At 41.1% G+C, this 26,378-nt stretch overlaps 1 protein-coding gene across 1 annotated transcript in view; it reads left to right on the forward strand.

Annotated features, from left to right (window-relative positions):
- Positions 1–26,378, forward strand: part of fbxl17 (F-box and leucine-rich repeat protein 17) — a 155,694-nt gene that overhangs the window by 124,742 nt on the left and 4,574 nt on the right. The window contains exon 9 of the mRNA XM_068738716.1: positions 17,662–17,804. Coding sequence (XP_068594817.1) covers positions 17,662–17,804 — 143 coding nt within the window. The remainder of the gene's footprint in view (positions 1–17,661; positions 17,805–26,378) is intronic.

Here is a 26,378-nt window from a genome sequence, read left to right on the forward strand (position 1 = left end):
TGTGTTGCAGCTGCAGACGTAAATGGGCATTTTTGATGTGAAAGTGCATTTGTATTTTTGATTAAGGTGGATCTGGTTGGAAGACTAGGCTCAAGGCCAGGCCAAACCCTTACTCACCATGTCAGTTAGAAGCTACTTGGTGCATAGCATAGCTGCTGGATTTCCTTCTGTCAAGCCCGTTGATCTGATCGTTCAAAAATGCTGTTGACTAAACCCTAAACTCAGGAAATAGTGCAGACAGCATTCTTTCATGGAATGACCAGTGGGCTGATGAGATGCAATTGGATTGCTATTCTGAAACACTGACTGTAGCATTATTTTATGGAAGCTTTTCTTTTTTTTTTTCTTTTTACTGTGCCTTGGAGCTTGTGCCAGATTGGTGTCGTAATGTAAAGAGTTAGGGTTCTCCAGATTCAAGTTATATGTCCTTATTTAAAGGAGTAGAGAGGGTCAGCTTTTTATGGACTTTAATGATAAACAAATGAAAAAAAAAAAGCTCAAATAAAGTAAAATCCTATGCCCCTGGATATAAAGGGTTGTTTTCTGATACAAGTCCAATTTAAATGAAAATGCATTAAAAGCTGACATGGACCGATTGGTTTTTTTAATCAAATTAGATGTCAAGCTCATCTGAAATGTGTGCGAGGCATTCCAGGAAATGTACTTTGCTCTGGTATAGGCATCAATTGCATGAATTAATGGTTGTGCATTCCCTTCCAAGTAAAGGAATTACCACTTAGCCATTGTTTTGTCATGCAAGCCACGTTAGTCCTGGAAAAGAAATGGATAAAATAACAGCATTTGCAAAAATAACTCCCCCCATTTTTATATCTGTCTGTAGAATGAGATTATCAATAATAATGAATGATGTTAATCTTATTAAAATGTATGACACCCATGGTAAATAGTAATAGAATAAAATGAAAATAGCTTCCTTGTCTCAGATCTTGCTGCGCAGTATGGTATGACGACATCAACAATTTTGACTTTTCTTAAGAAAACTGAGCAAAAGAGAAGGGGGAAAAAATGGATGGTCATTTTTCTGACTTTACATTCCACATCTATTATTGTGAGCCATTTTTCTCTTTCCATGCCTCCTTGCACAGACGTTAAAATGCTGCCTCCACTTAGATTACAGACATCGCTCTTAAGTCACTTTCACATGACCATGACACTGGGTATCATGGGTATCTTGACTGATACTCACTGAAAAAGCTTGCATTATTTTAAACTAGATTTGTCATGCATTTCCCCCCCACTTCAAATTTTTTTTAATTTTCATTTCTGTAAGTGTAAAAAAAAAAAAAAACTTTGGTTGGTTTCACCTGAGTATAGGTTTTGACAAATTGGCAGAATAATAAGCTGTGATGCTTGGGAAAATGGGACAAGGAAATCCTGACAAGAAGACAATGGTTTTCTTTTATTATGATGTAGAGGGAATGGAAAGTCAGCCAGATTGTAGACAGCATGATAGTGGAGCTTTTAAAAAAGGCTGAATTGTGTGTGACTGGTTACAGTAGCAGCACATCGCCAGGCCCTCATTCTTTTGCGATGGAGTCCCAATTTTCAGTGAGCCAGCCCATTTTTCACAGCAACGAATTGTTCCTGACGGTCCGATGGCTGGACCAGCATTTCGCAAAATGTAAAAGGTCTGGTGCAAATGAGGTCTGACCTTAGCAATAGCTGGGACACATCCATCTAAAGGCGGACTCGCTGTCACCTTGTGCAGCGAGACTGCTTACCTTTTCTCCCTTGTAAGGCTCACTGCTGTCTTCTATCGCTAAAATCACTCACTCGTTGCTGTAAGGTTCACTGTGCATATGCACAGTTCTATTTCTATCTATAATGGTCCTTTCTTTCTTCAACTCTGAATACGTCTCCGTTTTGCTGTTTATTTATCCAGCAATCACTTGCAATATCTCAGACACCACTCAGTAGAGTTTGATTGAATCTGAGTGAATGATACCTGTCTCCACTTTGATACTGGCAGTCTCCCAATTGCATTGATTGCCACGGGGGAGGTTACAACTTTGTCTCGTTGTTTTGTACAGTGTCTTTATGCTCAACATGTTCAAAACATGGTAATCGGTACTTCTCCCCGTCACATGGATTTAGCAGCCAGGTGGAAGTGGAATGTTACAAGCAAGTTAACTTCATAAATCTCAATCAGATCTAGCCTATAGCCTTACATGGCAGCGTACATACAACCTCACCCAAACCTGGCTTTCATTTCATCACAGTTCCTGCTTTTCTTTTCTCCCACTGTTCCATTCACAATGCATATGTGGGATTAAGTTAAAATCCCATCCATCATGAACAGTCAAACAGGAGTGTGTGTGTGTCCTAGTGTAGTAAGGTAAATGAGGACTCAGAACAAGGGTAGTAGCTATGCTATGCAGCCAAACTTGAAATTTAAAGTCAGATTTTATTGGCTTTCAGTCTTAAAAAAAATCACACTGATGAATTAGGTTGGAGTTGCAATATTCTTGAAAGAACAAAAACAAAGCAGGATTACAAAATCAAGTTTGGACGCCTCCAATCGCCTCCTTGACAATTAGTTTGTGATTGGTGTTAATGTTTCTGGCCAACGTCTTTGATTAAATATTGCAGTAACATGTCAAACAATGCTAAGTAGCACCCAGGTGATGGCATTAACAAAATACTTTTTTTTATATACTGTGGGAATAATAAAGATATTTCATTAAAGTTGACAGGATCATTTGCAAAGGCAAATTTCATTCTTGGGGATTCTATATCACTCTCCTTTCTATTGCAAATTCTTAAGGGTGGGTGCATTTTAATTGGATTCTCCATACTTATTCTCTTTTCTGCTATTAATAATTTTTTCCTGTCAGTTTCTGGTACTTTGCTGAAGTTGATGAAAAATATAGATGTTTCAGCCAGTGCTGTTAGTGAGTCTCAAGCTGTAATCTTTTACCGAACAGAACAGAACTGAACTGAGCTTGCCTGGGACTTTCGTCTCTCCCCATGGAAACCCAACCTGCTCCCACGGTCAGATCTGCAACAACTAGAGTAGGCACTTTGGACAAGTTAAACAGTGATAAATCTGCATGTCAGTATGATTTAAACCATGGCCCGACTTTCTGTCGACGACGTGTCATATCGTCGCCCCCACAGGGCTCATATTGTCTGCCACGTGGCTCTGCAAGAAGCAAGGGATGATGAAAGTGAGAGTGAGAGGTAAGTGTGACAGGCTTAACTCGCGAAAGAAAAAGAATGAGGTTTGATTAATTGCATTTGAGGTGATTGTGAAGGGAGATGTGCGACAGTGAATGGGCTCTACAGTAGGTGTGTATGTGTAGGTGGGTATTGGCTTTTGGCATCCTTGTGTTTTTTGTTTACACATGAGCAGGTATCAGCTGTGGGCACATGCATGTACAAACAAACTGTGGGAGGAGGCGTCAACAAAAATAATGGATAGTAATCATATTCAGGATTTGTGCTGTTTCTGTCGAAACGTTTCAACAACAAAGATCCGGAAAAAAAGTAAAAATCCCCCACACGATTAGGAATAATAAAAATCGAGTTTTTACTTGTGCAAAGTCTGGGAAAAAATGTAAAGAAGATGACTTGAAATTCAAATTGATGGAAAGTATAAATATGTTCTTGTCAATTATTTCTGGTGGTTAATGTATTATACATTGCTGGTAGCATGCCAGCTTAAAAATAAAAAACCTGTCACGGACTTCAGAATTTATAACTGTGGTGTGCTGCAAAATAGAGAGAGCTTTATCTGGTGGTGATAGGCTTCATCAGCCTTGTGCGGACTTGTTTGGCAAGTGCTTGAATGTAACAGATGTTTCTGCATATGCATGCATGTTGAAGTTCAAGTGTTCGGCCGTCCTTTTCCTTGGCTGTGTTTGCTGAATGTCCTCTCTTGTCAAGGAGGGAAAGCATCAGCATACCTTGATGGAAGGGAGATCCTCTTTTGTCATCTTGCTTCCGCACAACTTTCCTGTAAACCATACGAACTGTTGCCGTTCTTTGTGACATGAAGTAACGCCACATGGACTCTGTATTTACATTATGGCATTCATACCACCAATCACAAATGTGCATCAAAGCTTTACAATTCATGCAACATGTGCCATCGTCTTTATCCTTGACGCTATTGTTTTAGAGAATGAAAATCTTCCATAGGAAATGAAATCTTTCCCACAAGGGGGGAATATAAGTCTAATTTCATTGTCTTTTTGTTGGCAAAGCAGATGGATTGTGGTGATTTAAATTTTAATCACTGGAGACATTAGAGATGTAATGAGAAGTCCCTGTATTTAATTTAATTACTTTAATTTGGCTGTCCCAAGTGTGGCCTACATCTGAACTGTCCTGAAGTTAGACTATCAAATCAACCACACAAACCACAGCCGCCATGCAAGGGGGGGGGGGGGGGGGGGGGATGCTAAAGGAAATATTTACTACAATCTACAACTACACTTCTCGATGAAACTCAGTCCTTCGCACTACACCTTTACTGGCAAATGGTTTTTGAGGAAATCACTTCAACAGGATTTCCATCTATACACGTTAGCATATTATTTCACAAATTTAGAATTCTGCAGTGCTGCATGGCCATTATTTTCACTGCTTGGTGGGGTTTCAATGCATTATGCTGAGAAATGCAAGCAGACAGACCTACAGTAGGTCTTCTGAATATCCTCGACTCTGGCGTGATGAAGCAGAGTCACCGAAACACAATGTGTTGTATGAATTGTACCAATTCCCATACCTGCCTCCCCCTGAGCAACACAACCCCAGGCGGCTCTGACACATTGTTTGCTAAATAATGCACTTCCCTAGCTCATATTCTAGCTAGTTAATGTGGGTCATTAGCATACATGCCAGATAATTGGCTATTATGCCCCATTGAGCTGCGGCCTATCTAACACTGCTGAGCGCTCACAGCTAAGATTGTTGTTTTGTTTTTCCTTGAGCTGTAAGGACTCGAGTTGAGAGGGTTCAGAGGTTGAACATAACAAAGGCTATAGTCATTAGATACAATATACATCTTTTTTTTTTTTTAATTTACAAATTTATCTGGGTGTTGGCATTAAAGCCAGTGCTGTGTGCAAACATGTTGGCTGCATTCATGGTGAAGCTACATAGTGAAGTACATGGTTAAACATGGAAGGGGATGGTCTTTTTTAAGTCAACATGTAGAATTGCAGAGAAATGTATGCAATTGTGTGAAACAAGAGATTAATGCCTGGTGATTGGTAAGACGATTAGCTGAAAGACAGACAGACAGACAGAGGCACAAAGGAGGAGGAAGACACTGAACTTTCAACTGTAGAATCTTGATAACAGATTCTAGTGACTATCATTTCTCTTGTCCTGCTCTCACTGTGTGTACACACGACTCATCTCTACAGTTTTTCTGTCCTTTGTTGTATAGTAAATATCTGACTTGCTTTAGCATGGAACAGGCAGATGTTAAAATGGCCACAAAAACTGTGTTCTGGCACACTTGCAAAGTGTGAGACAGAAGCTACTGCTAATTGAATGCAAGACCTGACTGTCTCATGTGAAGGATTGTTTCACACCCCAGCTGTAAATCCGTCTCAGATACTCCTGAGGTGCGAGTGGAAATGGACTCTTCCCACTATCATCACCCTCCTCTCATTATTGTGCGCTCGTTCTGCATAGCGCAGTTGGAAACAGTATTGTTGTAAGCCTCTTCTAGAGTTCTAGGGTTCTTCTAACCAGCATTTATTCAGCACTCTCCATCTTGCCTGTCTGTGGTGAAGAACTTCCAGACGGTGACTTAGCATGACATAAACAAAGCCAAAGAAGATAAAATAATTTAGATTTTTTTTTATCATACCTGAGCTGATTTTTTTTTTTAACTTAAGGACTTAATTTAAATGACTAATGGACCTTTCTCAGCATTGTGACACCTTATCTCTGTAATATTTTAGGTCTAGGGATGATGTGGTTTTTACTGGACAAAAATCTAAAATATCTGATTGCTTTTCCTGCATGATGGATGTAACCAACTAAGATTGCTCTGTACATGTAAACTGCAGTTTCAAGGACTTGAGAATTTGACCATTAAAACAAGAACACAAAGAGCCGACATGAATGAGGTGGGGTAAGACGAAACAGGCACTAGAGGGCACTTTTCATCTACCTACCCCTTCCAGAGCAGTTTGTCTGCCCTGTTCAAACACACCCACACAGAGAGAGAGAGAGAGAGAGAACATTTATATATGAAAGTCAGAATGAGATGTTCTCACAGCTACAGGGAGACAATCAATTTGAATTGTATTAATCAGTGCTTGCACTCTGGCCCTTTCTAGTTCACTATTCAATTACAACTGTTACATCTCATACCACTCTCTCCCTCTCTTCCCTTTTCCTTCTCTATCCTTTGCACTGTTGTTCTGTTTGCTGTCTGGGACTATATCTCTCTGTCTCCTACTGTAGCCACAATTATTAATATTTCCTCATTGTTTTTTGCTACAGCAATATCTATTATTGATTTTAATTTAATGAAGTACTTGGGTTGAGATGGAAAAACACAGCACATCAAACCTTCGTTTTCGCTCCTCCTCTCCACCTGTTATCCTTGCCCTTTCTACTCCTCCTGGTAGCTTCCTCCTTATTTTTCGTCCCCTCTTTCACCTTCTGTCCTTACACCATTTTCGTTCTGAACATATGTGCATCCCGTAGAGCTTCTGCTACCTCAAACACTTTTTTGCAATTTCTTGAAACTCCTACCGCCCATGCTAAATAGGCTCTTTACTGTAATGAGTGGGTAATTTATGGAAGACTGCAGGACTTGTATCATTTACTCATTTGTTGTTTTCCTTCCCCCGCCTCCAAAGGTAAGTAGATGCATAACACACACATAAAAACACATCCTGCTCTATCCAATCTAAGGAAGTCTAGACAAATGATCTGCCCTGTTGTGGGTTAAGTGTCTCTCTCTCTCTCTCTTTCTCTCACACACACACACACACTATAATAGAACCTTGACCATGCAACGAAAGCAGAAAACGGCAAGAAGTGTAACTTCAGCCACAGTAATAATGTTCATTTTCAGATTTACATCCCTGTACACTAAAATGTTGAATATTGTGCTCGGTATGTTTTAAAAGATCTCTGTCTTGCAGTATCTTTGGAAAAGCAAAGCAAAGTAAACCAACGGCTGAAGGCAGCTGGAAGGATTAAAACTGACATGGCCACAGACAACAAAAAAATCGTGTTCAAGATAAACCGAAGAATAAGCATATTGTTTGGGAAAACAATCGGTGGATATAAAAAAGTGGAAAACATATAATGTCCACTAGATTTCAAAATGTTGCTTTTAACATGGGGAAAAATGCAAAACTTCAAATCTAGCCTATTTGTTTCAAGTTGCCATTCAGCCATTAAATTCAGCAGGAAGAACATCTCTTGAATGCTCTCCCTTGGCTCCCAGGCACAGGTTATTCCATTAATTAGGTAGAATAAATATCACTAAAGGATGCCTTTCTAATGGAGGTTGCAGGTGAAACTCACAAAGACACAATCATCTGAAGAGAAATGGACCTGCTTGGACCACTGGGCAAAAGAGAGGCAGGGATGGCTAGAAAAGGGTGAAGAAAAGATGCTGAAGGATATAACTGGACAGAGCAACATTTAACTGGCTCATACCCTGTTTGGGAAATTAAACTGAATGTTAAACTCACATGACTGGCAGTATAAATAATGCCAGTGTCCATATTTGAAATGGACACTAGGTCTATGTGTTTGGACGGCCTCACACGGGGATGTTAAACATCATGGCGACAGGCACTGACCCGAGCTATATAGAGGTTAAAGGTCATCAGAGCAACAGAGAGGTTGATAGTGACCCTGAACACGGGAGCATCCTTTAGAGAGGAGGGGATGAGGGTAAGGCAAACATTCAAGTGTAACGGGAAGAAAAGGGATAGAAATAATAGATGGAGGATATGAACGAGACTGAAATAAGAGATGAGATAAAAAGCAGAGGGAAAGGACTAAATGAGAACGAAAAAGAAACTTCTAGCATGAACGGCTTGGAGAACGGTTGCATTCAGCTTGTCGGTGCAGGATGGATAAGAGGCCCGCTGGATGAGAGGTTTGTGGGAGTGAGTCACTCGGTGTCATGATGTTAGCAAGGAAGGCCCATAAGCAGAAATCAAGGACTGGTCGGTTTGTTTCGTCACACTTTCGGATGATATGAGAATCTAAATCATTGTTTTCATTTTGGAAAGGCTGGATTGGAATGAGCGGTTCTTTACGTTCAAAAGCATCTTTTTGAGTCAGAATTGTTGAGATGGTTTAAATAAACAAATGTAACTATTTTTGCACACTATGTAATGCACAAAATAGGGTGGAAATTGTTTCCATGCAAACTGTTTCCCTTGTCCTTTAAACAATCCTTGGTTGCACATCTGGCTTGTTGAGAATTTTTCTCTCTGGCATTGATAATGAAGTTGCCTCCAAGAGCAAAGTGTTTTGTGTTTTTATGAGACAGCCTGACTGTACCACGGTACAAAAACAAGGTTCTTAAGCTGTCATTTAGCATTTAAAAGCACTTATCAATTTCATAGATGCAGTCAAAGAGGCAGTCTCAAGTAAAACGTGAGTTATTTGTTCTGCGTCTGAAACGAGCCTTTGGAAAGGTTAGCCATAAACCACAAGAGGTGTTTGATCTATAGCCAGGTATTGATCTGAAATACTGGCTAAGCCCATGAAAATTTACATGTGTGTGTATTTGTGTGTGTCTGTACTGTTAGTGTGTGCATGGTATACAGTAATAGCACTTGATGTGTGATTTGTGTTATGGCCAAGTATTGATCTGCAAACATCACAGGATGATAAAAACTTTGCTGAGGACCTTTTGGTGAGACCTGGCTTAGTGTTGCTACAGACTCATGAGCTATTAGGAGTTTGTTTAAAAGACAACCGCTTGTTGATTATAGAATAAAAAAACCATGTTTAAATGGATGCATTTAAGGATTTTTAAAGCCTTTTTAAATGTCACTGTGGATCTGTTCTTTCCTTACTTCAGAGAGGAATGGACATACATTTTTCCGCTTTCCTCACATTTTAGCATTTTCTTAAGGGGACATGTCATCTTGTCAAATCACTATAGCTGTTGTTGTTTTCTTCCCCTCTATCATTTTATTTTTTGCTATTTGCTATGACATCGCAAAAGAACTTGAAAACATGTGTAAGATGGAAATGTACAGGAAAGGTAGTCTTCAATGGCCTGTTAATGCACATCTTTATGGTAGAGCAGTCGTTCTGTTGAGGGAAGATCCTGTAAGATGATCAAACATTGACTGTGCTTTAAGTGCTTTCCTGTAGGTTTGTGTTAAGGTTAAATCTAGTCAAATAGAAGTGAGGGTTACCCTTCAGATATTGAAGCTCGGAGTTGAGACAAGATCTACAAATTGTTTTACCCTTCGGTCAGACATCTCTTTGGTTTTTATTCTTTTGGAGGAAGCAGGGAATAAACCTTCCATTTATGGCTCTGCCTGTTATTAATGATCTACTAACCTAATTGTTGCGTAACTAATTAGTATTGGGTCATTTCTTTTAGGGCTAGTTAAGTGGTTATGCAGACCCCTAATGCAGACGCTGTCTGGGAATCTGAGCAGTTTGTGAGCTTTTGTTGCGGGATGGGGAAGTGTGCTCCATGGTTAATCATTACAGTGGGATTAACGACGACAAAGTGGACTTTTAATGGCTGGAGATAAGGCATGGAAACTCACCTGTGGCAGTTGCAACACTGATTGTGTGTCCTGTCTCACGTCCCCCCGCCCCCCCCACCCCCTCCTCCCCCGTGGGGGTGTTTAATATTTTCTGGAATTGACAGAGTGTAACGATAACAATTAGAAATATTAAACTGACAAATATAAAAAAACTGAAATTAAAAGAGGCGTCAAAATCCCAGCATTGATGCTCTCATACCCGCCGGAAAGTTCAGACAGTATTAAGATTGACAGGGAATGCCATGGTGCGTTAACCTGGACTCCGTCTAAGCAGTATGTAAGGACAGCCAGTTTCCTTCTGGATTTTAATAAGCGTGATGTAGGGGAGGCCTATTTCTGGGGTCTGGATCCAGTAGAAGCATGTAATTACCTTTAAGACCTGGTCCCTATGCTAAAGGCTTAGCTGTAATCCATAACAGCAAAGCCATAGCTATTGCTACGCTACGTTAATTCCAGTCAGACACATGCAAAAAAAAAAAAAGCTTGGTGACTGGGCTGCTGTCTGTCTTCATCTCCGTCCTTGTTCCTCCTGCTCACGTCCTCCCCACTCCTCTTTTACCTTCTCATTTCAAATTGAGGATGTTAAGCTTCATACCTCCATCTGTGCTGTCAGAATTGGAGAGTAGTTGTTCTGTTATACACAGTTCAAAACAGAGCAGGAGAGAGAGAGAGAGAGAGGAAAGGTGGGGTGGATTAATATCCTCAAAGGAGAAAGGAGAGGTGCAGCAGGAGCAGAGGTGCTGTTGGTTTGAAATAGAGCTTAATATCCTGCTTTTACTGCTGATGGTACTGGGAACCCCTGTGTGTATGTGTGTGTGTGTGTGTGTGTGTGTGTGTTTCTTATTGTTGTCTTTGAAATATCCACATAACAGTGTAAACATTTTCAGAAATAGAGTGTAACTTATATTTATCACGTTCCCTGCCAGAGATGCCTGGTTAATTACCTCCACAAAGGAGGTTCTGTTTGTTTGTAGGGCGGCACAGTGGCGTAGTGGGTTGCGCAGTCGCCTCACAGCAAGAAGGTATCCATGGATGTTTGTTTGTCTGTTGGCATTGTTAAAGGCTCCAAAGGAAGGATGGTGCTGAAGGGACGATCTATGACACCGCAGTGGTGATCTGGATCGCAAATCTTTTTTTCAAGAATTCTTTACCATTGCAAGATTGGAGCGGTTACCGGTACATGATTTCTACTTTGGCGTAGTTGTAAACTGAGGTGATTCGATGAAGTCTTATATTCATTCAGTTCTTCAAACGTGACATAGACTAAACATATCCTGTGTTGCAGACTGAACCGTGTTAAAGTCGTGCCTACAGCATCTATATGTGCCTCACACTGACCCTGATTTTCTGACGAGCAGCACATTTGCCATGGTGCTTGTGTAGATTTGTACTCATGCAGAATCTGGTTTACTGTGTACTCAGTGTTGACACACAACCGAGTAGGCGCATGTACCTGAACTGTCTTGATGAAAATGGTACCGGTGTTTGAAGTTCCTTTGAGGATTGGGTTATAAGTGCGGCAAATTGGAAGTTGTCCTCTGACTATATCCGTTAATTTCTCTTTTAATTACAAAATGTGTCCTGCTCTTATCTTACACCATCGTGTAGACAAATTATCTGCCCTGATATGTGTCTTGTTGACCTGTGTGTGTGTGTGTGTGTGTGTGTGAGAGGTGAGTGGCTGATCTCCGCCTGTTGTATGTCACCTCTGTGATAGTTCCGTCTCTCCTTATCATCCCTTCATTCTGTCGATCTGTCCTTGCCCATCACTCTTCCTTGTATCTCTCTCTCACTGTTTCTCATTCACCTTTCCAATCTTTCACAAACTTCACATCCCCTCGACAAGGTTATCACACATCAGGCACTAAAACTCTGTGTGTGTGTGTGTGTGTGTGTGTTTAACAGATACCAGAACACCATAAAATACCAGTTGTGGTGTTCTCTCTCCAGCTCCCACAAACATTTGAGTGCTGATTTCTTTCCCTCTCTCTCTCTCTCACACACACACAGTGTGATTGGGAAAATGTCCAAGTCCTTGGTGCTCTCTCTCGCTCTCTCTCTCTCTCTCTCTGTCACACACACACACACAAGGCACGCCGCTTTCTCCGTGCCCTCTGGCTAATTAATTTCCCAGATCGAGCATGTCCGACCACAAAGTGCCCTCCCCCATTCTTGTGTCGCACTCAGTCTGTTGCTCCTCTCTCCTGTGTGTCTGCCGAGCTTGGCTCATTTCAGTCCCCTTGGCCTTTGATTGCCCGAGCCTGAAATGTCAGGGCAAAGAACATCACCTCCTTGAACCTCTGCCGCTCTCATTTCTCTTTCCCCTTTTTCTCTTCTTATATGAATATTTCTTTTCAGACTTCTGCCCGCAGATTTCCCCCTTTGAATCGAGGCATTGCCATCATGCCTTCACACCAGTTGTAACGCCTTTTGCTTTGTTTGACAGAGTACGCAAACGTTCATGTTTGCGTATCCCGTACCGTAGTGTGTTAATCAATGAGACCGTGAGGTCAACGCATGGCCAGGTCAGACCAGCATAAAAGGGGTTAATTGATGCCTTCATGGTGCCTACTGGTTTTCTTAGACAGTTTTTACACTTGTCATTAATTGGTGTTGGTGTGTGTTATACTGTGACAAACCTCGACCACACACACTTCTTATGGGTTAAAGTCACAGTTTCTGGATAAGAAGTTGAGACGGGAAGAGTGTGTGACTAACGTAACATTTACATAACATTTAACTAACTTGATGTACAGCTTTGGAAAAGGATATGAACCATGCTGTATAGACGTATGAAATCCCAAAGATCACGCAATAACGCATTGAAGACCCGTCCCCATGCCTCTTTGTGTTTAATGGAACAAAAGACAGACCGTCATTCTAGATAGCCAGCTGCTCTGTGAGCCAGCAAGGCCCAACCACAGTCACCGAATCAAAGGCGAAACCTCCAGTCTTGCATGACCTTTTGTGTAATTTTTCTCATAAGAAATGTTTGAAAATTACCTTTCAGTATTGTTAGCAAGAATGTGACTAGAATTTCTTTTTTTTATATCCATTAAAAAAACCCAGCTTTTACATTCTTTAGAATTTACAGAACACTTGAAAGAATGTGAAATGAAGGGTTTTCTGTTGGTTTCTGCTTTTTTTTGGTTGCAGCCGAGCGGTAAAGTGAAGGCTGAGAATGGAAATGCAAAACAAAGAATGCGGCGAATGTCTTCCGTATCAGACATTGTTGCTCTCTTAAATGCAGCAGCTTATAATAAGACCTTTTCTCTAGTCCCTTCTGACATGTTCATACACATGCAGGATGCACACAGGGCCTCACTCTAAATCGTTACCTTATACCATAATTTCTTTTGTAAGCATTTTGTCTTCATCAGCGGCTAAAATATTGTGTATAGGGTTACAGCCGACCGGCATGGGGATGGCTTCAGAAAAACAAGATGGCCATAATGGCACACCATAATTTAGGGAAAATGTAATAAGAGAATATCTAATAAGCCTGTAAAAGATGCTTAACCCCTGAAGATCTGGGGTCAGGTATAGAGACAGGAGAATAAGCTGATTAAGGAAAGTTTCTTCTCACATTGCGGTCATCACGGGATTGACCAATTCCTGACCCCGCTGTCAAAAATGCAGTTACTTTGACAAAGAACTGCTCCTATGTTGGAATAAATCCACTACTTATGATGTGGGCTTGTGCCTGATATGGGAAAATAATAGGTCATGAATCTTAGTCTGGAAGTAATGTGTGGGGCTATGACGCACAGACGCTTTAGGATTTTTAGCGTCACCTTTGTTCAACATGTGTCACCGTGGATTCTAACTGAAAGCGATGAGAAGTGCTGCGCACAATAATTTGGATATTTACGAATGTCTTTGTGAAAGAATTACACAATATGCTGCCATGAGAAGTTGCAATCACTGTAAAAACCATTCCTAAAAGCACTAAAGGCTCTGTGACAAAGTATTGATCCTTTGATTGATTGATTGACAAGACAATATGTTGGCCCAAATCTTAAGAGATGCTTAACGGAAACGGAAACAAGACCGCAAGGGCTTTTTTGAAATGCTCCTCTTAGACAGAATGTTTGACTTTATTTGTACTGTAATGCATGCTACTGTGTGACTGTACTTGTACTCTAACATTCTATCTAATAAATATATTCATCATCATCATCAACTAAACCTAGGTATTAGTTGTGATCACCTTCTGTGCCCTGAGTGGTGATACAGACTTGATAAAAGAAAATTTAAATCTCGCCAAAAAGAGTGATGTCAGTGGTTTTTCCTCTCTCTCTCTCTCTCTCGCTCTCTCATCCTAAATCCATTTTCCAGCAGAGTGTGTCCTCATTACCGTCTGTGACTGTGTAGTCACCACTCAGTCAAAAGCTCCTGCTGCCAGGATGGGATTTTTGTCTCATTTCTCTTCTGACTCTTCCACCTCTTTTCTACCTTTAACTTCTCTTGCATATCGCTCCATCTATTCCTAAGTCAGAAAATCAATCAGAGTCCGGAAAGACAATTTCCTGCTTCTATGGTCCCCTATACACAGTCAAAGGTTTTTCAAAACCCCGTATTTTAACATTTTCAAACATTCAAATTCAAAAGCACGTATTTGTCAAATGTAGAGCTTTTGATTGCTTTTATTTCAGTTTTCTGAACATTCCAGTGGTTATACCTTCATCTTAGTGCTGCATTATATTCTAGCAAGTTAACCCTTCTCTCCTGCTGACTCTGAGGCCTCTCTGCAATAGGCAAAAATGATAAAAAACCCCAAATTCTTAGCTAAAAACATGAAAAAGAACAACCTCAAGTTTTAAACTTTAGTTGTGTGGTGAGAGCAAACTGATGTAATCTTTACGCCAGCTCACTTGATACGAGTCACTGACTAAGAGAACATTTTATATTCTTCTCTCAACATACACAAACTCTCAGCCTACTATGAAAAATGTAACAATAGGGCTTTTTCTACAATATTTCGAAAGGCTTCGTGTTTCAATTTACAACTGCTTCATCTAAAAATGTAAAGCTGTAGTCTCTACTAATGATTTATCTACCAGTGTTATATAAGTTGCATTGTGTGTATCATGTATTGCATCTAGTACTTTTATGTAACCTTGCAAAAAAAAAAAGTTTTTTATTCTCACCTTCAATTCCACAGTGTCATATTGACTGATGCAGAACCATTGTATTTATACACAAACAAACATTCGAGATCATTATAATAGTGTCACAGATGCTTTGTTTGCTTGCTTCGCCATTATCTCGTGAAACAAAAGCACCAAGATCAACTCACAATTTCTTGTCATTTTCTGACCAGACAAAGCGAATCTCTTTGACTTCAGTTAAAAGATTTCCGTTAAAAGCTCCTCTCCTTTGCAGAAGTAGCCAATGATTTCCATTTGCCACTGGCAGTAACTGGATTTTATGGTCTCCTGATAGCAGATCAAAAGAGTATGGAGGGTCGTAGAGCGCGCACACAGAAATTAGACTGTAATGACAACCAGATGAACTTGCTGAGAGACTAACTTAACAAGTCCCAACAGTCTAACTATTGATTCATTATAATAAAATTATATTCTCCATTTTACCAATGTGATTGCTGAAGAAAATTATGTGTATGGTTATTTGTTGTGTTTGTTCAAACTGCCATTAGTGAAGCATGTTAGGCTGTAAATCAAGCTCTATTGTTCACCATGATTCTCTGTTACTTTAGTAGTTGTTCATTACTTCTGCATAGATGACAATCTTTATTTATTTCCTTTCTTTCACTTTTTTTAATGGATTCAACTGGTCGTGTGTTCTTCTACAGTGTGATCCAGTGCAGACATTTCTCACAGATGTTTGTCGGTTTAGGTAACGTCGTGGTTACACAAGCCGTGACTGCAATGTTTCACCATTTTCGATTACTTTTTTCCCTTTTGTGTAACATGCAAACCGAATCGCCACTAGGCTTGTTTGTCTGAGGAAGCGAACGCACACACAAGCATGTGTAGCCCAGAGATGACGTGCAGTGGCATGATTGGTCTACTGAGTCATTCGGGCGTGTTTTACGGAAAGGTCAATTCTGAGTAGGAAGGTTATGTCTTTAGGGGACAGCAGCATGAACAGATAATGCATTCACCCATTCTTCCTTCACAGTCACCACGGTAGACACGTGCTGCGTCCACTGGGTCTGAGGTCTGACTTTAGGTAATATGAGACGAAGGGAATGTGCAAGACAGCCGGAGTAGGACGGGGGGGCCATTCAACTACACTCAAGCACACACAGAAAAAAAAACAAGTGTCTCCATTTTTAGAGTGCTCGGTAACCAATCATCAAAAATCAACATGGCTACTCGTGTGCTGTTCAACCATCTGGCCTGATGGCACTTCTTCCCTATGGTGCTGTTTTATTTGAAACATGGCGTAACTTCAAAGTCATGTTACTGCCTGTTTAGCCATAATGTGCCATTATGCATGACATCCAAGAGCATGGAGCACAAAAGGAACCACATGTGGAGCACTCCAAACGCCCAAAGCTATATATTACATATGTTACATGCAGTGTGTGTGTGTGTGTGGTTAGAGGAGACTTCACTTAGCTCCAGTTAGACAAGAGGAAAGAGAGTTAAATACATGCAGTTGATTGAAAAAGCATAAGATTATTCATTTCCTTTGTCCTGTGGGAACAGGCTCCCTCTCCAGTGTAGTGACATATTGTATATATGCAAGCACATTCTCTCCCACACTCCCACACACACACTCTTGGACCATGATCCATACCCACATCAACAATCTGCAGTGTGCATGTTATGTTGCCATGTAATTCTTTAAAGATATTTTGAAATTTACTGGCGATTCATGTGCGGAAGAGACGTGGGAAATGCACAACAAGGTTTGTTGAACCAATCGTTCCCTTTTTATCGAAGAAACATTTGAGTCTCGAGCTTGTTTGTGAGAAAGTTTCAAGTGAATTGGATTTCTACAAGTGAGAAAACAATATCAGGGCTAAGTAACTATTTGAAGATGCTGTCAAAGGCTTTTCTGTCTTCACCCTCCTCCTTTTATCTTCCTCCCATCCTTCACCACTCCTTCTTCTTTCTTCCCACTCTCATTAGTGATGGTTGTGAGAGTGGAGAACAAAGCGCAGGCCCTGCCAATCGATCACCGTGCAGCACTATCAATTGACTGGCGAAGTGTCGGTCTCCTCCATTTGCTCAACGATTGATGGGTCAAAGATTGATGATAAAGATTGCTGTGTGTCTCTGTGTGTTTCTGCGTTAATGTAGCGGCATATGACTTTATTTGAGATTACAGGACATTTGATCTCATATCAGCCAAATATTATACATTATTTAGTAAAAAGTAAAAAATACTAGGGTATGTTTTGTGTGTGTGTGTGTGGTGTTCGCTCACATGGTGCTGCGTGTGACTGAGCCGCTGACAGACAGATATTTGTTTTGGTGGATGCTCTTTATCCTGGCACAGGTTCCTGCCCTGGCATTGGTAAACACATACACACAATTAAATGATACACTGGCATGGAGTCACTCTTTACTCTGGCACAGCTTCATTGCCCTTCAGTGTTGGAACTCATGCGAACACTGTAATGCGTGAATCCTGCAGCAGCCTGAACACGTGCGGTTGTTTCACAGATCTGTACATGACTGTGTCTGTGTGTGTGTGTGTGTGTGTGTGTGTGTGTGTGCCTTTTTTATTGTGCTATGTACACATTGGAATTATGTGTCACCAGCAGACCAGGTGACATGCAGCCCTTTCATGCTGATTTCACGCTGATATTCTCTGGGAGGATGATGCTTTTGAGCTGTGCATGAAACTAACTAACATCTTCTTTTGTTTTCTCTGCCTCCCTCTTTACACCCCCCCCCCCCCCCACCCCCTCTCCATCATTGTACTGTGTCCTCAGCTCTGATAGCAATAGGCCAGTACAGCAGTACGATAGAGACCGTGGATGCTGGCTGGTGTAAGGACATCACAGACCAGGGAGCCACACAAATCGCTCAGAGCAGCAAGTCCCTTCGCTACCTGGGCCTCATGAGATGTGACAAGGTAACAGGGCTTGGCCAATATTTCCTGCTGCTGTTGGGTTTCCATGTTTGTTTGTTTTTATATATATAATATAATATATACACCTGCATTGAAATAGACAAGTTCAAGACATCCGCATACAAAGCCTCCCAAAAAACCAAGGTGAGGTCGACTTTCCAGCCTCTCGCCTGTCCAGCCACTAACCTTGTGGAGGGACATTTAGTTGACGTGTCATGCCAATGCGTCTCCCTAATTAGTTCAGTGGAGCTCCGACCACACATCATCCATCCATCTAGTGTGAGATCCTTCAGTCTGACATGAGGGCAAACAGCAGAGTCTAACTGAAGAGCTGGCTCATCTTAAAAACGTTAGTCTGTGCTGTTATTGGTGTCCTGTACCATAACCTGGTGCACAACATAGGCCAGCCCTCCGGACGGTGGGTGTAACAGCGGGTTTTAATGGGAACGCGAAATTCTACATTTGGCTTCTGACCTTAACAAATTTAAAGGCTTTCTACTTTGTAGTAGAACAAGCAAGTAGAAGTTGGCAGAGAAGCAAAGGAGGGAGGAGAGATTTTGACATATATTCCAGACCTTTTGCCGGGTTGGGAACTCATCATTTTTATTTCTTCATTATAAAGTCTGTGATATCTGTGTGTCATGGCCTTCAATTTGACCTTATGGATTTCTGTGATAAAAAATGCCTACCCGGAGATCGTTAACTGAGACGAGAACATCAGTGTATCATATTTATCTATTTAGATTGTAATAAAGTTAAAATGTATGAGTATCTGGCAGTAACCCCCATATGTAAGGTCTCAGTGATGAAGCGGCGTTCTCGATTCACATTATTGCAGACATGAATGTGCATCTATCATATTTATCTCGGCGTAATAAAGGGTAAATGCATTACATAACAGGTGATCACTTAGATTCCATTTTCATTAAGTTCTTCCTGCCTTGCCAACCCAGTGACCCAAACAATCGATATCTACAACCGTGCTAATAAAAATAGGGTCAATCTAGTGACCTACATCTTTGCTCGAATCACACACACACACACACACACTGAATGTTGTACAGCTCCTGCCCTCACAGGAGCTGTATATTATTTTATATTTATACCGATAATTTAACCTGGAGTATTCAAAGATAAATATTTTTTTCTCCCTTTACACTGAAGGGGGACTTTGGGGAAGGCACAGCTAAATAACGCTCTAATTGGTGCTATTAGAATACTAATGGAGTGTTAATTGACCGTAGAGAAGATCTTGACTGCTTCCAAGGTCAGGCACATAACCAACTCCGAATTGATTCCCCACATGCGTGCCCTCTTTCTCCAAAGTTGTGTCTGGCATTACAAATGAATCTGGAGTGATTTCTAAAGCTAACCTCGAACGCTAACAAAGCACGGCCAGCCCACAGAAACCAATTTGTTGCCATCGATGATGTTGTTTATCTTTATATTAGACGAGAACGGGACTTACAGTAGCGGAGGGTCGGGTTTCAGGAGGAGACAGAGACATACAAAGTTTGCTCGGAGGGAAAGGGTTACGGGTTACAGAGGCCACAGTGAAACTGCAAACTACAGAGCGAGTTAAAAAGGTAAAAAGGTGAGAGGCAGGGATGCACCATGGGAAATTTAGCTATCTACAAGTCAACCCAGAGACAACAGTGACCATGTTCTGCCTGCTCACCTTGTACACCTCTCGCTTTCTCCCCTCAACCCTTCAAACCTGCTGTTCTCCTCTCATGGTTTTACGACGCCTCAACCAATTATCTGTTTGTCTTGCGTATTATCACTTCATACTGATCTCTAATCTCTGAAACAAAGGACAATTGGGGAATGCTGGATATTCAGAAGTCCTTTTTGGACCTTTCGTAAAGTGCAAGTCCTTCGGCCGCTTCATGTTTAAAATCTTACAAAATGATTTAATCTGCATCTACCGTTATTTAATGACTCAAATCAACAATCTTTTTTCTTGCAATCAGTTTGGTCAGGATTTTGTTCTGGTTTGCATTTGACATTTTAGCCTCTGGCAGTGTTATATCGTGCTTTATTTGCGTATCACGGCGGTTAAGATTTGGAGGCATGTCCAATCCAATCTTCGAGAACACTAATCTCATCTCTTCACTTAAGGGGTTCTGGGGGAATGCTGAAGCTCGAGGATAACTCTCAATTCCACAAGGTTCCTACATAATGAAAGTCTTGTGCAAATTACTTAAACTTGAGATTTATTTTTTTGCCACAGCTTCTCTCCTTAATGTTGACAAATCCATTTCATTTTTTTTTATCTTCATGCCTCGTTTCATTAAAGTCTCCATTGATTAAAATAAGGCTGGAGCTGCCGTTTCCCCATGCATTTGTTTGTGTTGTAAATGCTTCTTCTGATAACACAAGATTGTTCTAGAACTACGTTGAGGGCAACTGTCTTAGAAAGTGTATTGGCAAGAAAACTGCCAACACAAAAGAATGCAATAGTGAGGCCAAACTACTGTTTGTAAGAGGTGCCGTCTTTTAGATTTGTAAGTGTTTTTGTTAACTGAGCACCACTGATTTTGATTGGTTTTAGCTTGACCTGTAACAAACCCCATTTATTTATCTACACACTTGAGGAACCATCTCAATATTTACCCATTAACCAACTACTCTCCACGCCAACTTACTGTAGCTAAGGGGGTAATTGGCAGTTTCCCCAACCTGAAACTATTTTTGCTTTGCTGACCAACCATGAATGTTTGCACTGGAAAAATACATTTTTATATACACTTGCGTACGCTGATCTGCTTTGGCAAGTGGCTATTTCTCCTGAGAGCTGTGTTGACAGTGTTTTAGACGTATTGCAAATAATCCAAAGTTAATATTTCCCTTAGAAGGACTTTGTTGGGTTTGTGTTCAGGATGTGTATGTTTCTGGAATGTAGTACAAACAACTGCAACACAGAGACAGCCAAACAACAAGGCTCGGATTAATGGCGGCAGTGTCTCAGTAACAAACAGACCACCAACTTATCTTTCAAAGCCTAATCACCAAAGTATGTCCAGCAAAAGCTGGAGCCCTTCTGCACTAACTGATGTGGACTTTGGTTTCAGTGCAGGTCATGTCAGTTGCAGAAAAAGGCAGTCTTGTAATAGCCCTGACACACGGCGTGGACAGCCCACTCAGCTTTTAGCCCCGGCAGCGCAGCTCAGGTCTGTTTACATTTGTGTGGGATTGTCAAAATGTTCAGAATTTTAATGTAACGGCGTCCCTGAATGCCACAGAACAGAGAAAGTGAGGAATTCCTTTTAGAGCTGTTAACAGAATCCATCTGGCTTTCTTCACGTGGAGCTTTGTGAAGGATTGATTCCCTCTGTCACAGTTTATACAAATGTGCTTCTGTACTGTATACATTTTAGTGCCCGGCGGCCTGAATATTGTGTCCACTGCCGTTTGGACTGATATGCAGACATTTTGATTTTTTTTGAGCTATGAAAACACACTTGGCACCGGCCGTGTTAGGTCTATTTAATTGTGGAGATGTTTGGTTATTTAGGTTAGTCTTTCAGGAGCTGACCGACGTACTGTAAGCTCTTCATTTTCAAAACGTTTGTGTGATTTGACTTTTTCCTTTCATCTGTACTTTTCTTTTTCTTTTTTATACGACTGTCTGAGTGATTTCCTCTGTTTCATTTTATTTACATGTTCACAAATCTGGCTATTCTTCAAGAAGAATTTATGTTTTTTGTTGCCAGCACATCTTATAATGGAGCATTGAAATCAGAGCCCCTCCAGGCCCGGGCGAATGGCGTGCTCGGACTGCCTCTCTAATGATCACAGCCCGCTGACCTCAAGGCAAAGTGATGATGAGGCTAAAGAATGCGATTGATCCAGACTCACCCAAAAATAATCAAATCAATGCATATTGACCTCTTTTAGCTGTGACTTTATGCCAGTCTTTTGAACTATTCCACTGAAAGACTCAAGGGGGAAAAAGTGCCTTCATCTTAGGAAAATTGGATCCTTTTTGCTCGCATATGTCAGTGCATGCGTGTCGGGGAATCCCAGCTCCCCACTGTGTCTACTGTTAAATGTCAGGTCCTGTCTGTGGGAGGAATTCAACTTTGTACATTTACACAAACACAATGGAGCGTTATTTATTAGGCCAGGCTATGTTTTCTAGTATAGCGCACTGACGATTGTAAACTAAGAGGCATAATACACAGACACAAAGATGTAGAAACAAACGCACATGAACGTGCTTGTCAAACATAGTCAGTTAGTGTTTGTCGCTATTTGGAGGGATTGAATGCCAAGCTTTATTGATATGTGCAGAAGCACCGCGTAACTCATCGTGCACCTTACATCGATGCTGTTTTCATGTCTCCCATATCTTGAGATATTGGGCTCCTGCCACTCTGTGCACATTTATGACCTCCAGTTGGTGATTTGTCACTTTGTGGATTTTAATCTTATTCAGCCTCAGTGGAATTTTGGAGTGTTTCACAGCTTGTTCACATGATCTCAACCTGTTTTTGTTTTTTTTGTACACCTTCTCTTTAAGTCTATTTCAGTCTTTGTCTTCCTCTCTTTTATCCACATCCACATGCTTCTTTTCCGCAACTTCATTAGGGTGAAAACAAATGAGCAGTCCAGGTTGTGCAACAGAGAGGGATAGGGCGGGGGGGAGCAAACTCTTATAGTCAGCAGGAGCCAGACTAGGAGAGTAATGACACTGACTGCTGCTGGCCCCTTCAGGGACGGGTGGCGGCGAGAGCTTGAGTTATCATAGTGATGGAGGACACACGGGAGGAGAACAGAAAATAAAAGGAGCGATGCCCTCTAGGAAAAAAAGAATAGAAATGGATTTAAAGAATGAATCTGTGAGAATTATATTAATAAAAAGAAATAATGAAGTAAATGCTCCCTATTTACTTCACAAATTGCCCCCAACCCTCTAAACGAGTGCTTTGTGTGACCAGTTTTGAAGTATTCTCCCATTACACTAACTGAGGTGGAGCAACATTTGGGGAACAGGTATGGGCACTGCTGCACCCCCCCAATCAAGCAACCAGACAGACCTTGTTAAAAAGAACAGACATCTCAATCAATATGGCCATTCCACTGGTGCATCCAGCCGGGGACTCTACACAGATATAGACACGGTGCGGCAATTTGCAGACATAAACAAGGACCTAATTGTTCGGGGCCGGGCGGTTTCGAGTGAGGAAAACAAAGATGAAGTATTGTGAAGAGTTAAGAAGCATTTTAAGTCTCGTTTAGGAAATGAGAGTTTGGGAGTTTAGTAAAACTTTCTTTGATGAGTGTTGTTATTGTGAGCGGCAGGGATCCTGAGTTTAGAGGCCTTTAAAGCAAAGGGGCATTAGGAGAATAGATGCTGCCCGAGCAGCATCGACTGAAGATGGACACGTTCTCTGGGTCCTATTTCCCAGGGCTTTGGTTGGACTTGAATGTTCAAAGTTGGAAAAGCAGTCTGAAAGTGTCATTTGCTGTTTGTGATTTTTTTTTTGTGTGTGTGTGTGTGTGTGTGTGTAATCTTGGAGTCTCATCCTACGCAGAGGGCCTGTATTGATTGGTGGTCTTAACTGAAGCTGCCTCCTGATCATCCCTTCATCTTGTTTCTAAAGGGCAGGAGCATAGGACAGTGAAGGAGAGGGGGTGAAATAAAGTGAGACGCTGACAGAGTTCACTGAGTATCTGAAGGGGAATCTTAGAATTGCCCTTCAATAAAAATGCACCCCACACACACACACAGGCACACACACACACACAAAGCTGACCTCCCCTGGCTTACAAACACTCACACTCTTCCCTCTGCCTCACTTTATTTTTCGCCCTCTCTCTAAGCAAGGTCAGCCAAGGTTGTTTGATTTTGAATGTTGCTCACATCTTTTGTTCATTCAATTAGTTCATTCAAGTTGGCCACCCGTCTGGTCTGCCTCGTCCTCACATATCCAGGGCTGTTTACTCATCACAAAGGTGGTCAACACAATCTCAGGGAGTCATGGGCACACAGTCGACACAACGCAGTGTGGACTGAATACTCAGACCCACTGATTCCTCATATATTTTTGGCACCTTGTCTCAATATTGAGACAGACAGCAAACGGTCACAGCCGTGTTTTGGCCTAAAGGGCTGATATCTGACTCTGTTGGTGATTATTTAGCTATTTAATGCTAATGACAGTGTAGCGCCCCTCACTGAACCCTATGTATGGACAAATTTATTGCATCCAGACATGCTTTAAAAAAAATTGTGATGGGATCGATTAAGCCTCTGATTGATGTTCAGCTTTATAATGAATTAAAAACAGTGGATATAAAAGCTGTGAGTAAGTTTTATTTTCTTTTGCAGAGGAAAAGTGTGAAGTAAAGACCTATGAACAAAAGAACAATTGGCTAAAATAAAACCAAAGAAACATCAGTACGCCTTTAAATACAGAGGAGCCTCACTTTGATTGCAGTGCTTTCCTCTAATTATTCAGAATTGAACCCTAATTCAGAATAATCATTTTGCTTAATGTTACATGATAGACTTACAGATGGAATCCACTGTTGGTCATGGACTTTCTTGGTTTCAGGGTCACCATGAACTTCGCATCATAGCACTCTATGAAACGGCAGGGTCAAGCTGACCCTTTATTTATTTACTCTTAACAACCAGGTGGTCATGCGAAGCACAGAGTTAAGCACACAGTGCCTCTGTTTTGGTTATCTTCAAGGAATTTTGTTCCTGTTTGACCTCCAGTAATCTTCTCTGGAATTTACCATAGTTTATGACCTTGTGTGTTTGTGTGTGTACCGGTATATATTATAGTGACAATGACCCCAATCGTTCCCTGCATTATATCCATGAACTCAGCACATCTCTCTCTTTATTGTTTTCACCTTGTCAATGCACACGATCAAAAATGTAGTCAACAGGCTTAACCTTTCACTCTCTGAAAAACCTAATTTGACTCCACAATCATGTGCTCAAGAATCTGACCAAGGCAAAGAGATTGCATTGTCATCCTAGTGGGAATGAGATGTGCTGATGACACCCCTTCAGAAAGCTGCAGTAACATGTGTCCCTACCCTTAACTGAACATGAAAAACATTTTCCAGATTGCTCCGGTTTGTTGAACGCAATGTAAATACAGACGTTAATCTGCCGTGTCACCACAACATCCTTATTTTAGTTCTGCTTAATCAGTGCTTGTCTTGAAGTGTCTTCTCCTAAGAGGAACATATAAATTGTGAAACTCCTCCTGAGTTATGGAATGTTTTTCTTTCTTCCAGCTGGCATAGAGAGGGCTTGGGCTGAGCCTCATCCACATTCCTTTAGTTACCTTTGTCACGCGTGACAGAGTGTGGGGTTTACAAACCTGGCCTCCAGACCCTCTTTCTCTGACGCTTTTCAGTTTAGATCTCATTTCTGTGTGTGTGTGTGTGTGTGTGCATGCGAGCATACGCACCGACATCGTGCTCTTCAGTGCTGTTGCTGTCTGATATTGTGCAGGGATGAGGGTCTGTGAGCTGGACCAGACTTTCGTTGTCGTGAGCTATGCCTGACCTGGTTTTTAATGCACATCCAGAGTCATGCACTGCAGATTTCTGAGAGAGTCACTTGGAATTCCAAGATTAAATCAAAAATGTTTCAGCTCATGCTTTCTGCAGTAAAGAGCAGTCTGTTCCTTAAGCTTCCGAGTCAATGCACCAATAGTTCCTTAAGAAATATTGAATCCTTTGGAGTACATTTGCGGTAACCTTTTTTCTGCCTCCGCAGTTCGGAAATGTTCTCCTTTATTAGTTCCTTTCCTCTTCCATTCATTCCTCACTCTTATCAGAGATGGAAAACTGTGCTTAAGTTGCCCAGTTCCCTCGTTTGCAAACTTTACAACTGGGACTTTTCCTGTGAGCAGTTTAAAGAAGGTTATAAATCTGGCCTCTTTAAATCCAGACTTGTCTAAGCTGCCCTTTACTAAGACTTGATGCATTGCATTCTTCTTCTGCCCAAACAGGCTTTTAAACATTTACCCCAAATGTATTTACTGGCTGACTGATACACTCTGTACATAGGAGTAGACGGAGAACGGGAAGCATTTGTCTCTCTTTATGGGCCTGGGACCAGCGATGGCTGCCACATGGCCTAAGAATATGGAGGAAATAAGATGAAAAAGAAAATAAAAAAACCCATAGCATACCTGCACTGAATTTAAAAATCTACTCCACTAACAAAAATGTTTTCCTTATGCTCATTTCCTTTAAAATGTCTGGCTCGGACTCTGCACTTCCCAAAAGACAGATAATCAAATGTCCACTGAACAAGGTAGATTCTGTTTGAAAGCCAGTTGCTGCCTAATTTGCAAATACCAGTGCTGCCAGTAAGCCAGATCCCCACGGGAACAAGGATGCTATCAAGATATGAAGAAAGCTTATAATAATGTTTAAAAAAAAATATGCACATTACATTTACAATTCTAATATGTTTGCTAGGTGCAGATTTTGGTATACAACTGACTCCACTCTTGATCTGCCTGAGAGCCAAACTTCTAACATTATAGATGAATCTTTCCCTTTTGTGTTTGTATTTTTTTTTTTACCAGTAACCAT

Source organism: Brachionichthys hirsutus, chromosome 4 (genome assembly GCF_040956055.1).
Source record: "Brachionichthys hirsutus isolate HB-005 chromosome 4, CSIRO-AGI_Bhir_v1, whole genome shotgun sequence".
Classification (NCBI taxonomy): Eukaryota; Metazoa; Chordata; class Actinopteri; order Lophiiformes; family Brachionichthyidae; genus Brachionichthys; species Brachionichthys hirsutus.